This window comes from Spea bombifrons, chromosome 2, assembly GCF_027358695.1.
Source record: "Spea bombifrons isolate aSpeBom1 chromosome 2, aSpeBom1.2.pri, whole genome shotgun sequence".
NCBI classification, from domain to species: Eukaryota; Metazoa; Chordata; class Amphibia; order Anura; family Pelobatidae; genus Spea; species Spea bombifrons.
Window position 1 is genome coordinate 30,638,622 of NC_071088.1, and position 17,710 is coordinate 30,656,331.

At 37.4% G+C, this 17,710-nt stretch overlaps 2 protein-coding genes across 5 annotated transcripts in view; both read right to left on the reverse strand.

Annotated features, from left to right (window-relative positions):
* The window catches only part of ZBED1 (zinc finger BED-type containing 1), a 234,612-nt gene that overhangs the window by 199,808 nt on the left and 17,094 nt on the right, over nt 1-17,710 (reverse strand). The gene's annotated exons all lie outside the window — the stretch shown is intronic.
* Nucleotides 1-17,710, reverse strand: part of DHRSX (dehydrogenase/reductase X-linked) — a 105,928-nt gene that overhangs the window by 70,941 nt on the left and 17,277 nt on the right. For 2 of the 3 annotated variants that reach the window (XM_053457366.1, XM_053457364.1), the window contains exons 2-3: nt 11,749-11,856; nt 9,713-9,781 (exon numbers count right to left, since the gene is read on the reverse strand). In XM_053457366.1, the coding sequence (XP_053313341.1) occupies nt 9,713-9,781; nt 11,749-11,856 (177 nt within the window). The remainder of the gene's footprint in view (nt 1-9,712; nt 9,782-11,748; nt 11,857-17,710) is intronic. The other variant, XM_053457365.1, reaches the window with a different exon arrangement.

The following is a 17,710-nucleotide window of genomic DNA, read 5'->3' on the forward strand; positions in this document are numbered from 1 at the left end:
GGGGAGGGTGTTTGAATGAGTATGCCTGATTGTCAGTGATTGAGGGATTGTCAGTGATTGTGAATGAATGAATTTGTGTGTGTGTGTGTGTGATAGCATGGATGTGTAAGTGCTGGAACCTAGGCATGATGGGACTGTAATTCCTGTTAACAATCCCACTCCTATCATGCCAAGTCAGCCAGTACATGCTGAAACCTGGCTAGCTGCCCCCTTGTGTATTGATGCTGCCAGCAGTATGGGGTCTGCACTTACAGCCACTCTGTACCAGCATGTACTGGCTGACTTGGGATGATAGGAGTGTGATTGCTAACAGCAATCACAGTCCCATCATGCCTAGGTTCCAGCATTTACTGGTTGCCTGGGTATAAAAAGAGTGTATTTGCTGTTAACAATCCCACTCCTATCATGCCAAGTCAGCCAGTACATGCTGAAACCTGGCTAGCTGCCCCCTTGTGTATTGATGCTGCCAGCAGTATGGGGTCTGCCCTTACAGCCACCCTGTACCAGCATGTACTGGCTGACTTGGGATGATAGGAGTGTGATTGCTAACAGCAATCACAGTCTCATCATGCCAAGTCAAATTGTTGATTTTTTTTTGTCCAATTGTGGTGTGTTACTTTTAATAAAAGCGTGGTTACACACTAAAATTGGACAAAAAATACCGGTACAATGCCCAGCCAACCAGTACATGCTGGAATCTGGGTATGCCTGAGATTGCTGTTAACAATCATAATATATATTTTTTTTGTACAATTTTGGTGTGTAACTTACTTTTATTAAAAGTGTGTGTGGGGTCATTTTCAGTTTTGGCTAAGTGAACCCTGGATTTTCAGTTTTGGTCCAGAATTTTCATTTTAGTGCATCGCTAAAATAAATAGAACTATTTTATTTTTACTTATCCAGAATCCTGAATTTGTAGTCACAAAACTTTCTAGGCCCAGAAATCAGTGAGAGGAAAAGTACAGGTTTTGTGTCATTTACTTTATTTTAATCTCCATATTTTATTAAAGGCCATATTTTCTCACAGTGAAAAATTAGTGCGGCCCGCGCACGTATACAATTCTGATGAAGTGGCCCACTGCAGAAAAAACTTGGACGTCCCTGGCATATGGGAATAACGTTAAATGTCTCTGATTATTTGTTCCAGCTCATGATTTACAAATTTGAGTCTAAAATAAAGACGACAGTAAGAAATTCAGGTAAGTAGTCTGTCAATGAAGTCTTCTGCCATGTAATCGATGTTAAATCATGATCATCTTTTTCCTCAATATGGAACGTGAAAAGCACAGTCTGTACTTTTTTCAACGGCCTTTTAGAACACAAAGTGATGGGCTACAGAAGAAAGGGTGGGCAAAATTGAGAGTAGCCTAGTATTATTTTCTCAATAATAGAACATCTTATTTTTAAGAGATTGCAAGGAATAAACACAATGCACCTGAATATATTAGGGGAAAAAATCTTGTATAAGTGGTAATATGTACGTTATCTTCTACATGTGTAGTACAAAACCGACAGCGATTCATTTTCTCCTGTGAAAATAAAAATAAACTGCCTAACAAGCAGAAAAGGTAAACTAAGGCTCCATTTTTGGTATTAACAAAATATACAATATATGGACCTGCATAGAGAGGAGACTTTAACCCAGAGTACTAGAAAAATATCACTTCATCTAGAGACTTCAGGTGATATTCACAGGTATTTACATAGTCCTATGGGATTGTAGAAGTCCCAAACTTGTTTAACTGAGAAGATACTAACAACAGTTGCTTCACTGATGAAATTTGGGTGTTAGTTTGTTTTTAAGAAGTCTGCCACAAACTTTGCTCATGAGAACACACGTCTTGAAAAAATATTCCATACTTAATTAGGTCCCTTTTTTATTTCAGAATTCATTTACCTGTAAGCATCTTTCTTTAGAGCATTTTCTGAACAAAAATGACTAGGAAAACTATTTTGATTCTCTTCAGATAGCTAACACTCTCCACTAGGAATCACTGTAAATATAACACTTAAAACTGGTAAGAGAATCATGATTAAAAAGGAGTGAAACAAAACACAGGGAACAGAATACCGCTCAAGGCCTTGTGGTTACGCCAGTTGCACTGAACCATGTATAGATTTTTGTATCTGAGAGACAAAATCCTGACAAAAGGATATTTTTCAACTAGGTCAATCTAAACATTTGATGATTTGAATTGTCACCCAAATACAGATCAATTTAGAGGAAAAAATTGGGCAAGTTGTTGGAAATCAAAACCCTTTTTGGTTTAAAATAAACACATCCTGCATCCCAGACTTCTCACCAGGAACTATCCTAACATACTTACACATCCATGCTATCACACAAATGCTCATTCAATCATTCATAGTGATCTATTCACCAAGAGGTCTCTACAAAAGACACAGGGTCATCAATTGAGACTTGAAGAAAGGAGATTTCACCATCATCTTAGGAAAGGGTTCTTCACAGTAAGAACAATAATAATATGGAATTCTCTGCCTAAGGATGTTGAATTATCTAACTCTGTGGATATTTTTAAGAAAGGTCTGGATGCTTTTCTGGTTAAGCATAACATAAACGGCTATAACTGCTAAAAGGACAATTGTATTAGAGATCCAGGGAGTAATCGGATTGCCGCTATGAAATCAAGAAGGAATTTTTTCGATGTTGTGGAATAATTGGTAATTGCCCCGAGTAGGGTTTTTTTGCCTTCTTTTGTATTAACTTTAGAACTAGGTATGTGTGAAAGGTTGAACTTGATGGACTGAAGACTTACTTCAACCTACTATACTATAAAATCACTAATTTACACTCTTCCACAGATACTCATTCACTAATACTCATTTACTCACTCACACATACTCATTCCTATAGCATGCCTAGACCTTTACAGATGCACATGGTCCAGCAGTCTACCAAGCTTTTGCCCTCAATGCCCAGAGCCCCTTTCTTTCATTTACAATATAACCTATTCTTTCACTATAAACAAAAACATTTTTATATAACCTATCCAAAAATTTTACAAATTCCCTTCATCTAATTTGTATTACTCTTTATAAGTAATAGTCCTGGAACACACATTTCTAGCACCACATTCTACAGGGAATCAACATTTTACAATGTCAGCAGAAACCATCTGAATGGAAAAGCAGAGGCTGGCCTAAAGGAGAAAGGTTATCATTGCAATTGCATTTACTGAAATTGAAAGGTAAAGTACTGCTTCACATTCTAGGTATGAGATAAAAATTATGAATGTGTCTAGATATCTGAGAATCTGAGTAGTGCTGTTAGAATTTTAGTAATTGAGGAAGTCCAATTTTAACAGTATGTAAGAGAAAAATGGCAGATATTGATTTAACCGTAACATTAAAGCAAATCGTCTATGGATGCATTTTGCTTTTTACATATTATAACATTGCATTTTAATGTGTAGAACCCCTGAACTGTACATATGTTTGTAGGATATGTTCATTTGAATGGCAGCCTTGATCAGTCCTTGATCAGTATAGGGAGATCTGCTTTTGTTAGTTTATCAGCAATTTCATTCAATGGAAATTGTGGTTTTTGTTGGTACTAGAACCCAACTCTAAGTAAGTAAGAACCTAGGCACCGAAACTGAACAGTTTGCATACTGGATTATGTTAAAATAAGTGCCACTAATATTCCACCTGGATTCATCTCCAGCAGTGGCTTAATTTCATATTTTATCATTTGGATTTTCATAGTCGTGCTGTGCAGTGATAAAAATATTTGCATGAAAGTACACCTAGATGCTTATATTGTTGGGAAACAATCTTTGTGCAATGTCATAGGAATTTCCCATGTTAACAAACATAATTACATTGTGTTCTTGTGGTGCCATAATTAGTGGGTGCTCCAAACCCCAACACATGGGAAACAGTGGATTTATCATTTGCCCTGTTCGGTTGTATTACATATGCCATTTCCGCAAGGCACACAATTTGCTGAAGAACTGAGCAAAAAGCCTAGCACATGTTAATGAATGTTTTTTTTTTAAACAAAAGTAATCATTAATAGAAAATTAACAGTACTGGGGTTAACTGTGTGACACAAATACCAGGTGGTCCTTCTAAAGAAGCCTATGTTACACCAATCCTTGGGAACTTCCCAAGGTCGGCTCCCCCAATTTTGAGATGTAGTTTATTGTGGGGGTGGGGTTATTGGCACTAGGGGGCTAGTTCAACTTTGATTTTAGTGAGCAGAAAGTGGATAGTAGCAGATGAGAAGTGGGCAGAACCTGGCCGAGAAAGAGTGTGACCCAACTCTCCCTGCCCTGAGATTGAAGAAGCTCATCCAGAGTCCTGGTAGGCAGTAAACTTGAAAAGGTCCTCTGTATGTTTCAATAATCTCACTCAACGTGTTGAAGCAGAACCCTTGAGCAGAGACCAATGGATACCGGAGGAAAAGAGATACCCTTGGAGCAACCATGAATGTTAGTGATAATCCACTCTGAAGTACAAGCGCCTCCCTTATCTGGTAGTTGGATAATGGTAGAACAGTCAAAAAAGCAAAAAGGTCAGGAAATCGCATACTTTAAAGCAAAAGCCAGGGTCAGGATGCCAGAAACCAGAAGCAGTGGGAAACAAGCAGTATCGCAACAGGAACTAGATATAATGCACTGGTACTGGACACAGGCAGCACCATCCAATGGGAAGGGCTATTTGTGTGTACTGGTTACTTAAAGGACTAAAATAATGAACCTAATACGCAGGTGTGGGTTCGCTAAAGTTCAACTAGAAGCCTCTTGATGTGAACAATCCAAATCCTAAAGCCTCTTATGGTCAGTCAGCAGTGTTCAGACCTGCAACTTGGGAGTCTGGAGTTTAAGTCGACCAGGAACCGTGGCAGGTCTTATTACTTCCATTGTACCTTTGGAGTGTCTCATTACTGTGCAAATTTAAGTTTAATTTACAATTTAACCTAGGATATTACTCTTCTCTTTTTATGCATGCTTCACAGATGTTTTAAGAGGTCAGCTTAGCAAAAACTATTTATTATTTTATTTTTCATTCATTTCAGTGTGAACAAATCATTGCTCCATTTTTAAAACTGTGATTTCAGACCCTTCCTATTAGCTATTTGCCGTTTTCTATTTTTCAGACATGTATTTTCTCAATGAATTACAAGCAAGCGAATCACTGTGAGCATTTTATAAAGCTCATATTGTTCTCTATTCAATGGAACAATGTGATTTTCAATTGCAGGCATCTTTCCAATTGGACAAAATATATGTTTATGCAAGTCCAAAATACACTATTTATGGCCCTGGAAGAGCATAATACAATTATGTTTATTTTTGTCCCTGGGTGTACGTGGGGAAAAAAAGAAAAAAATGCACAGAACAGACAAATCCGGTCATTGATTTACCGAATCCTTTCTAAGTGAATGGCTGTGAATGAAGTGACTAATGAATTAGGCATTAGCTGATTACAATTATACTGCACAGTTAGCCTGCTCTACTTTACATTAACAGCTCCAAAGTCAGGCCGAGACTGGCCATCTGGCACAACAGCGACAGATCAGGTGCTGCTGCATGTGGTTAGAACGGGATATGCCGGGCAGCACACTACGTGAACGCACTTATGACATCAGGAGGGCACTGGCCTTAAAGTGCAAGGGCCGTCTTGTCATCGCATGTCTGGTCCTGACCAAACTAAACCAATTTGCTTAAACATACTCAAATTTGACTAAAAAAGTTAAGTTTACAAATTTCATTAAAGTGCATGTTAGGAAAATAATATTTTATCCATTCTAAAAACCAAAAAATATTGTAAATTATTAGGATGACCAGTTTATTATTATTAGCAAGTACATAAGCGTCCTATTTGTGGTCACTTTTTTAACTTGTCTGATTTTCTGTAATAAAAGTAAATTATATAGATAATTTAAGAGCACAGGAATTAATTAAAAGGCACATAGTACACATGCTTTAGAAAAATAAATTCATCAATTCTCTAATATATATGTAGCTGAAAATATATTTTTTTTAATTCACATGCCTAAAGTGCATCTTTTTTTTTGTTTTTTTTTCTTGAAAAACCATCAAGTTCTGAAAGCAAAGCACGAACTTTATTACTGCAATCATTATGACAATGCGGTTGTACTATGCCAAATCACAGGGAACAGCAAATGAACATCTGGAATGGCTTTTAAAGCTCATGCGCAATATATATATATATATATATATATATATATACATACATACATACATACATACATAAGGCAACATAACTAAAATAATGTTATATTGTATAGTATGCATGGCACAAAATGTATGTTGTTATAGGATAATTGATGGATTTCTTACAAATTATGCAGCAACAGTGACAATAATAGCTATTTTAAGGGTTACTGTATAAATAAATCGGATGCAAATGCAAATATGGGCAGGGGATAAACTTTTATAAAACTTCCTAACACTATGTCTAAACCTCCGACCCTCCAGTTTTAGATTATATTTCCTAGTTCTAACATTTTTACTTCTTTGAAATAAACTTTCCTCCTGTACTTTAAATCCCTTTATGTATTTAAATGTTTCTATCACATCCCCCCCTCTCTCTCTCTCTTTTCCTCCAAGTTATAAATATTTAAATCCCTTAATCCACTTACCATTTTAGCAGCCCTCCTCTGAGCTTTCTCCAATACGTCAATATCTTTCTGGAGATGGGGTCTCTAGAACTGTATATTATACACAATGTAAGATCTGACCAGAGATCTGTAAAGTGGCAGACCCACCTCTCTCTTTCTCCTATTAAAGCCTTAACCTTTATAGATGCTTTATTGCATTGCCTGCTTACCTTTAAGTCTTCAGAAAAAAATACTCCCAAAACGCTTTCTTCTGTTGTAACTCACACAGCAGTGCCCCGATTATATATTCTGCCTAGATTATTACTTTTTTAAAATGTGTTTTTAAGTGCATTAATTTATACATTCAACATTAACCTGCCACATTCTCCACCATTCTTCTAATTTATTGAAATCACTTGCATGTTTAACCAGAAATGTCTATCCTGTTCTTTGTATCATCTGCAAAAAAAAAAGTCCTTAGCATTAAGGCCTTTTGTAATATTGCTAAGCATACCATTTATCATATACCATAATAGTATGGGTCACAATACCGATTCCTGAGATGCTCCACTAGTAACAAGACTTTCATCTAAATACACACCATCAACTACAACCGTTGCCTTACCCATTCAATAAGTCTCCAGAATATCTCCAAATGCACCCAGAAGATGCTACATTTAGACAAATGGTGTACAGCTAATAATTCACTAAATGATTTAACAATCATCAGCATGAAGGGACCCTTGGGATATGTATTTACGATACTGTATATATTCCAGTATTTGTAAAAAAAAAATGCACAGTTACTATATAAAGCGATGGAACCATCCTTATAATTGCTCCACTTTCACCTGTTTGATCTAGAACTGTTATGCACCTCAGAAATTCTGTCCATATGTCTGGGGATACTGTCCTGGGTCATAGGCTTTTTGTTGCCAATCCGTATAAAGGCTACAGGGGGCGTCTTAAAAAAGGGACACCTGGATACATTTACATCAACAATTACCCCATTAGCCAGCCGTATAACTTCCAGTCTTCCTTCCCTACACCTTGCCAGATCATTGAGGCTCATAGGGTGTCTAAATCTACCATTCTTGAAATTGCCTCGTGTGTTCCTGATATTTCTTTCAGTCTTCTGTAGCTAAATAAAGAGAGAGGTGATTCTGAAATTGTACAGGATGTCTGATCAGACCTCACAGGGAGTATTGTGCACAGTTTTGAAGACCATATCCCCAGAAGTATATTGACATATTGGAGGATAGAATGGTGAATGTTTTGCAGCATAAATATTATCAAGAAAGACTAAAGGGGTCTTAAGATATATATACCTTGCAGGAAAGAAGAGGAAATGACTGAAACATTGATATACTTAAAGGGATTTAACTAAGTACATGCACGGGATAGGCATAAAGCCATCCTGAATCTAAGGCAAGGCCAATGACTAATTAAGGTCTGAGTCTCTAAACAGCAAAAATGGGGAGATTAGATGGGCCAAATGGTTCTCATCTGCTGCCAAGTTCTATGTTTTTATGGGAATGGGGGCTCACGAAAGGTATTGTTTTCAGTCTTTAGAGTAGTATTATGTGTGTTTACTTTCAATACAGTCATTCCATACTAAGAGGATATATGAAAACTGTTTTTTACCTAAAAGAAACATTTTATTCCACTCTGCTAGTAATCAAAAAGCTTTGAAGCAGAGCTGGAAACAAGGGTCGCTTTCATAATACATGACTGAACTGTTTTATATAACACAAGCTTAAAACTGATTACAAGTGCGTCAGAGTCCGGCTCTTTGTCATGCTCTTGATAGACTATAATGGGAGTCAGGGTTCTTCAGAAACTGAAAGACAGCTTAGAGCGACACGCTCAGCCTATACTTTATCGTGTGTGCAAGCTACATTTGTACAGCTGTGCTACCCTAATAAAAAAGGTAAAATGAAATATACAAGTTTAAATCATCTGCATTGTAAGCTTTCGAGCAGGGCCCTCTGTAGCTGATGGATATTTCTGCTTTTCATGGTACCAAAGCACTATGCAATCATCATCCAGCTCTTAAAAATGCTGTATGTTGGGGGAGTTATGTTGTTGCATGGGATTTAGTTTAAAATGTATCCTTAAATGACTAATTAGGTTGTTTTTGTAACATCTTGTCCTTTGATCCATGGCCAATGTATCATGTTTAGCAGCAGCCTTGCTTGTAGGTTACAGTTCTGCTAAACAGGTTCCACTCAACAGATGCTATAAACCACCCTTTCAAAAAAAGTGAACACCCACGACACTGTTGCCACCAATACAATTAATTAAATGATCTAAGATCTGAACTTCGGTACTACAAGGCCATCCATCCACTAAAACAATTAATAATTACCAAGATGTTCATATTTTAAGCAGTCAGCATAACATACTGTGAGATGTAGGATAACCATAATTTATTACAGTTTTGCCAACTTTTGTGACATATCAGCATCCCTAACATTTAAACCATATTACCAAAATGAGTGGAAAAAAAAAAACAAATGCACAAGCAATACTTTAAAAAATGTATCTAATGGCACCAAGATTTCTAGAAGGTGTCAGGTTCCCTTTAAGGTAATTTAAAGTTTTTGCTCATATTAGGAGTGAAGTTCCTAAGTCTTTATGGAAGGTGAGCCTCCATAAAACGTGGCAACATCAGGTTCCAGCGGCAAGATCAGTCATATAGCTCAATTTAATCAGTCCAAAATCAATTCTGGTACCAAAGCTTTGAACATCAACAACTCTGGATGGATGTAGCAGTGAAAGAATGTGTCTGTGAGGTAGACACTGTTAATAATCTATGACAGTTCCCCTGTAATTCTTGAGAAAAAATGTGGTCATGTAGTTATTTAGACTTTAGACATAAAAGTTTAACCATCCAGCAAAAAGAAAATAGGCAATAAAACATGGGAAAAACTTTCTAAAACTCAAATTTATATGTATGAGGTATAAAATGAATCCACACCATCAATGCCCGGTGGTGCATATATGATTGGAGATTTAACTGATAAAGAAGAGGCACAATTCTCCTTTTCCCCATGATTTACTAAGAAATATATTTTACTGGAAACCGCACCATTAGCGCTCAGATTCCACTTAAAAGCTTACCATTTGCATTCATTGTTTGCTGTTGTATCCTCTCAACTGCCTCATTGCCTTCACAGTCATTGTTTCCTGCTGGAATGAATCAAGGAAAACTCTTTATATTCAAAATAACCATCACATGCTCAGGAGTAATGCATAATTTTAGTTCACCTTTCAATAAAATCTAAAGGGAAAATGAAGTGTATCGGGTAATAGAAACACAGGGGAATTACTACATATATACATTACTATATACACACACAGACACACACACACACATTAACAGATCAGCCATAACATTATGACCACCTGCCTAATATTGTGTAGGTCCCCATTTTCCCAATACAGCCCTCACCTGTCGAGGCATGGACTCTATTAGACTGCTGACGGTGTGCTGTGGTATCTGGTACCAAGACATTAGCAGCAGGCCCTTTAAGTCTTGTAATTTGCTGGGGCCTCCATGTGCTCTCCAAATAAGCGACGCACACGCTCCCGGCCATCCATGTGATGTAAAAGAAAATGGGATTCATCAGACCAGACCACCTTCTTCCATTCTTCCACCTTTTTCCAGTTCTTATGCTCATGGGCCCATTGTAGGTGGACAGGGGTCATAAATGTGAGGTGTACTCACTTTTGTGAGATACTGTATATATATATATATATATATATATATATATATATATATATATATATATATATATATATATATATATATATATATACACATACATACATACATACATATACACACGCACACGCACGCACACAGTATATATTTTCAAGAAGGATAGTAGCAAAACCCAAAACTATTGCTCATCTTAAAACATGTGTACACATTATTTCACACACATTACCGTATTTGCTCGATTATAAGACGAGGTTTTTTCCAGAGCAAATGCTCTGAAAAATACCCCTCGTCTTATAATCGGGGTCGTCTTCTCAGACCCCCCAAAAAATGTCTGCTGGGGCCATGCTGCTTACCGGTCGCGAGCAGCGTCTCTTCTGTTAGAAGCAGGAGGACAGGAAGCTTGCAGCGTCCTCACAGAGCTCTATCTCCCCCTCCCTCCTCTGGGGGCGGGGCCAGAGAAGTTGCTCTACAGCCGGTCCCCTGCAGAAGTCTTCGAGTGAGAGATCTGCAGTTCAGGTAAGGGGGTGGGGGAGGGTTTTTGGGTAAGTATGTGTGATTAATGTGTGTTTAATGTGTGAAGTATGTGTGATTAATGGAATGAATGAGTATTTAAATGTGTTTGTGTGTGATAGCATGGATGTGTAAGGGGGGTGGGGGTTGTAGCATGGCATAGGGAGGCTGTAATCCCACTACTATCATCCCCAGGTTCCAGCATGTACTGGCTGCCTTGGCTTGATAGGAGTGTGATTGCTGTTAGCAGTTTGATATAGATATATATATATATATAGATAGATATATATATATATATATATATATATATATATCTATATCAAACTGCTAACAGCAATCACACTCCTATCAAGCCAAGGCAGCCAGTACATGCTGGGTTAAAAGGCATATCATGGGGCTGAGTGGCATATAGGAGGTTAAAATGCATTTCTGGACCTCCAGAAATGCATTTTAACCCCCTATATGCCACTCAGCCCCATGATATGCCTATATACCTCCAGAAATGCATTTTAACCCCCTATATGCCACTCAGCCCCATGATATGCCTTTTAACCCCCTATATGCCAGAGTGGCATATAGGGGTATAAGGCATATCATGGGGCAGAGTGGCAAATAGGGGGGTATAAAGCATTTCTGGGGGCAGAGTGGCATAACTGGGGGGAGGCAGGTTGGCAAATAAAAGGAAATTTAAAAAATATATTTTTCTCAATCATAGCTTTTATTAAACATGAAAAAATTATTTACATGAATTAATATTTACTGGTAAAACTTTTTTCCTATAGGGTCGTCTTATATTCAGGCTTTTTGTTTTTTTCCTAAATTAATATTTTGATTTTGGGGGGTCGTCTTATAATCGGGGTCGTCTTATAATCGAGCAAATACGGTATTTATGTCGATGTAGGGTATTAACATGAATACCTACCAATAATGACATGCATTCCAAGTTTAGATAAGTGTAGGGCAGTGCAATATCCAATTCCCTTGGACCCTCCTGTCACTATTGCAACTTTTCCATGTTGTGGTGGAAGGACTACGAAAAAAAAAAAGAGTTGTACAATTTTAAATTTCTATGTGGCTCAAATACAGTATAAAATACATTGTATAAAAAATCCAATAAATGTGTACACTGAGTAACTTTTGTATTGTAGCAGATACAGCAAGTATTTTCCGCACAATCAGAAAATATTTTCCACACAGTTTTCATATTTTATGTATATTTGCCTTCTGAACAATCCTATAGATACTCTATAAGGTATGAAGTAGTAAATAGTTAGAATCATGCTGCTAACCATTTATGTACAAATGGATCGACAGTATGTGTATTAATGTAAAAATTTACTTTTTGCTTAAGGGTAGTGCTATGAAAAAAATATATACAGTGCTCGGTAAAATAGACTGAATGTGGGCTACTGAACTGGATGTATGCTTGAATAACGATATCTGCTAAATTGGCCATTAAGACCAGCTGTGTTAGGCTAGGCACGTATAGATCAATTTCTAAACTAAAGAAATGTGCCCTCCAAAGACTTAAATAAATAGTTGCGTCTGATATTTTTATTACTTCTATGAAGAAATCCCAAATGTATCTTGTGACGGAACCCTCCATCACTGGGGCCACTGGAGAGGCCTGACAGCCAGCCTCCTCCCTACCGACTATGGGCCCTGACTTTGTAAAGACTTGTGTGGCTACCCCCAGCAGTATATCATCCCATTACTGGTTGAGGGGATTATCTCTGGCAGACAGCCAGGATCTGCAACCAGGGTGTGACCGCCATTGTTTTAGTTTAATGTTGTATAAGTCAGTCTACCCCCCCCCCAGTTCCGCCACTACAGACATTTATCCCGGCCAAACCCTGGAACTGATTTTGGCCAGTAATAGATAGTGGAGGTTGGGACCCTATTGTACTGTTAATCCCTTTACTGTCCCTGTTGTCACTTTTTTTCTGTGCAAGAAAATGGTGGTATTACCACCAGCCTTTGTCAATGTTTGTGGTAGTAATTTTTTGTGTAATTAACTTAGTACCACAAATATTGACAGAGGATGGCGGCAGAATTATTGAATGAAGTTAAAATACCACCATTTGACAAAAAAAGGGGTTTCCAGTCTTCAAAAATATATGGTTTGATGGGGTAAAATTTAATTGACAGGCTGCAAAAATGTCCCAGGACATGGGCGCAGGATGACCAGATATCAAAATCTAAAGTTGAAACTAAATTGTGCATGCCCCAAATGTGGCCTTTTAGTGTTCAAACAAAGTGACAATCCCATGCATGGGTGGTATCACTGTACTCAGGAGATATTGCTAAACACATATTGCAGTACTGATTGCAGTACAACTTGCAAAAAAATAAAAACATTAGGTATTTATAAACTCAGTACTAATATTAATATCTGTTTAGCAAGTGTTTTTTTTTAATTATTTTTAACCATATTTTTTATCATATATTAGAGGATACAATCAAAATAATGGTACCTAAAGAAAGACCTTGTCCTGAGATAAAACATTAAATAAACTGCATGGGAACACTAAATTAAGAAAATGACAGCTAAACACTGTGACAGGAAGGGTACAAAAAGAGAAAAGCAACCTGGTCTTTGAGGAGTTAAGCAGTAAGCATTTTCAGATTTCCCACTGACTAAAACACCAAGTGCCAATGCACACATACCTTTTAAGTTCCAATGAGATAAAGATGGGCTTTAGTTAGTAAATTTATCAATGTAAAGACAGATTAAGAAAATTGCATAGTATGGTGAGAAGAGCGTGATTGTTATTGCTTGTTTGTCATACCACACAAACAGCACAACCCACTTTACAGTTTTCCTCAGCATGAAATAGGAAAGTTACATTATCTATCTCTTCCTTACTTAAACGGTGTAATCACATCATTTCAGAAGTGCTAATGTTTTAATTACTGTAAAAACAGGAGTGAAATTAACATTTTAGAAAAGAAGTTCAAAAATGTTTAGAATTTTAGCTATAAAAGAAAGGGAGCAAAAAGATGTCATGTGCAGGTCAGGCTACCCAGCGCTTTCCCTCTTTTGAGGTGTTGGGGCTAGTCACACATGAGAAGCAGGGTTAGCCTTTGTGACAATTGACATGTCAGGCAAGTCATGGAAATTCATACAGTTAGTGACAATTGATGTGTCTGGCACGTCATTGTGTTAAATGTGCTTAGAAAGCAATAAACAATCACTTTCTTTGTTAAGCCAACGTTGCTACAATGCCTTTATATTGAGGGGTGGAACATGGTTTATTAGTGAAAGGTGCCCTTCCCAAAGTATAAAGGCTCCAAAAGGCTATTTCCAGACCCTCCAGAGACAGGACCCCTGCAGGCAGAGAACAGGTACTGTAGTGATGTATCTGTGGCTGCTGGGTCCCCTGCCACAAGTAGTCATGGTAGTGCTGCTGATGAGTGGGTAGTGCTTAATCATAGGCCAACTATCCTTCCTTTTACTAATATTCCTGGCATCAATATTGATGTCACAGGATTTATCCCCAGTTTGTGCAGATGTTGTCTTGGGAGACATTGTCTCCCAATCTAACCTTTACGTCCAGCTGATAGCCCTAATTCTATTTGGCAATGCAGCCATGGATCCCCATTGATGTGCCAAATACCTAATTCTGGGCACTAACAATGCTAATTAACATTATTTAAAAGTGCTCCATCTGCTCCTACTGGAGCACCAGCCCCATCTACACCTAATCTATGACCAGGCAAAGGCATGAAATGATCCTTCATGTCATGTATTTTAGCAATAACACCCTGTGCTCTCTTAGGGAGTACCCCCAGTTTGACAAGCTATATAAATTCCACCCCTGATTACCCACCTCGCTGCCAGGTTTGCAGAGGCTTATGCACCTGGAAGGAATATATCCCAAATGTTCAAGGTAGAGGGTTTATAAGAACTGGATAAGCAAGACTGAGTATACTCAAGCCTTCCAGTTACATGAGGGAGAGGATAGTAATATTTACTCTCCAGTGTCAAGATTGTTTCCGAACAAAAGGGTACCACATGTATGTAGATAACTTTGTTACTGTTTTGATAAAGTACCTTTCAGTACTATACATTAGAACCGCACAGGTTCCACCATTTGAAATACCCTGAGGTGTCTAGTTTTAAAAAGTATATGGTTTGATTGGGTAAATTAAATTTAACTTACCCAATCAAATGTTTCATTTTTTTTTTAAAGTAGACACCCATGGGCATTTCACATGCTAGTATTTTAACTCTTTCCATGTAAGAAAATAAAGTGCTAATTTAGCTAAGGCAAACACCAATTGTCATTCTACAGTATATTTTAGACAAGAATAGGAAAGCAAACTATAGATGCCATTTATACAGATGTTAGTTTATGCATTTTTTTCCCAAAACTATATTCCATTCAGTATTTGTATCAGTTTAAATTGACGAGAAAGAGATTATTCAGTGTATCATTTATAGTACAAATTCCGTAGTGTCTGTAGTATAAAATAGCTTTGATATATGAGCCATTTATGTTTAGCGAGGTTCATTCTTATCATTGTCTTATCATAAGCACAGGCTGAGAGTATCAGTATGAAAGTGTCAGAGTTATTCTCTTGAAATGGAGTTGATTAGAATAGCACCATAATCTGTATTTGGAGAAGAACATAACAAAACATGCATTTATATTGCATGTTTACTTCTGTAAATACCCTGCATTTCTATAAATGTTGCTCTTCAGAGAATCGTTTTTACCACAATATCTATCTGTATGAATGTTTTCAACATTATGACTAAATTCTGGAAATTAAAACACATTCTATAGAATTCTATAGAAATATATATATATATATCTTAAGTACCCTACAAACATCTTAAGAGGTTTTAAAAAAAAAGCCTTCTGCTCAGGAGAGGAGAGCACCCACACCTTCTATGTAACACTGTGTAACAAGGATCCAAAGAAAGACACAAAGAGAAATGTTCCTGATAAGATATTTAAACCCCTTTGCAACAAAGGACATAATAGTACCTCCCAGAATTCTATCAGTTTACACTGGAAGAATTACTATTAACCCCTTATGCTTTAAGCATCAGCAGGGCTAAATCTTTGCACGGGAGATCGGGTTGTTAGCATTGTCTCCTCTAGGTGGGCCCAAACTCAGTTATTTAATGTGAGGCACTCAAGACAAGAACTTTCACATTATGCTTCTGATCATACTCGTGTGATCAGGAGAGCAGAGCTGTGCAGATTTCCCAAACCTATGCATATAGGGCATACTCAGGGAATGTTGCCGACCACAAAAATAATTTTGTTTCTGCAGTTGGACTGTCAGGCCCCGAAGTCCGATCACCTACCCCAGGCTGCTTCCTCCAGACCTGCTCCCTATGCAGTCACAATTCCCCTTGTGTCCTTGCTACAGTTCATTATCCTTACTTTAGCCTGCTTGACCTCCCGGCTTTAGACCTTTGGCTTGCTTCCTGGATTATCATCAGCTTGTTAACCCACTGTGATCCCGTGCTGCCTGCCCTTGACCTTCTTGTCATGTCGAAGGCAATGGTTTACACCTACTGATATAGTAACATTCTGCAGGTGATGATATAATAACTATTGTACTGTTATATATGTAGTTTAAAATGATATTTTTAGAACGTTATGTTTACATATATGTTCCATATACAGGAAAGATTGTGAGTTTAGGACAATAAAAAGAGCATTACAGACCACTTATAGACAGTGGAAATGTATACCTCCGCTTATGAACTCTGTGCTTTAGACTATCCTTGCCCCACTATCCCACTAATTTATTTTATACCACCAGATTTTACATACACTGTAGCAAATGTAATTAGAGTACAATAAATGAAAACTCAAAATTATCTCTCTATGTTTGTGTGTCTTTAAACTTACTGATCAAGTTTTCTAGCAATAATCATCATTTACTAATCTTAATGGGCCAATTGTCTAATAGTAATATATATTAAAGATAGTGGCCTTTTTATTTTGGCGTTCTTACATTTTTGTCCTACATATAAAATGATTAAAATCTCACAGATACCAAACCAAAGTTTATTAAAATTACAACGCAATACAAAATTAAAAGTTGAACATGAAACCAGATGACAGTGATGGCTGTGCTCTGTTTCCCACAATCCATTTGCATTATGTCAATGTGAGCAAGGGCTGATATTTGCATTTATCATCCCAAGCTCACCTGGTTAGACTTCCATTAGTGGTTTATATCCTAAAGGAGGCAAAGTAATACATAGTAACATAGTAACATAGTTTGTAAGGTTGAAAAAAGACCTAAGGCCATCAAGTTCAACCCTTCTACCTAACCTTCCTATCCTTGATCCAAAAGAAGGCAAAAAAAACCCCCTAATTAAGCTACTTTGAATTCTGCCATGAGGGGGAAAAATTCCTTCTTGACTCCAAGAGGCAATCAGATTTCTCCTTGGATCAAGAAGCTCTTAAATATTAATGTTATTCTATTTATATCCCTGTATGTCATGCCTTTCTAAGAAAATATTAAGGCCCCTTTTGAAGGTATCTAATGTATTGGATAACACCACCTCCCTTGGAAGTGAATTCTTCATAACATGATCAATATACATATACCTTGCAACTTTTCATTGTTAGTCCCTGGAGGTCACCCTCTACTTTAAGTAGGGAAGGTGAGGCTTAGTTGTGGAGGCATGTCCATTCATGTGTGGGGCTGAGCTAGCCCACAATTGCGATGAGATGGGGAAGGGGGCACAGAGCCAGCTGTACTGCCAAAAATTACCTTTACCGCCTTAAGCATATTGAGATGTTTACAGTGGAAACTGTGACTCATTCAGTGTCGAACACTAGACAGATGAATATTTTAGCTGTTTGAAGTCAGGTACATCTGACCAGCAGTAACCTTGCACATGTTGAGAA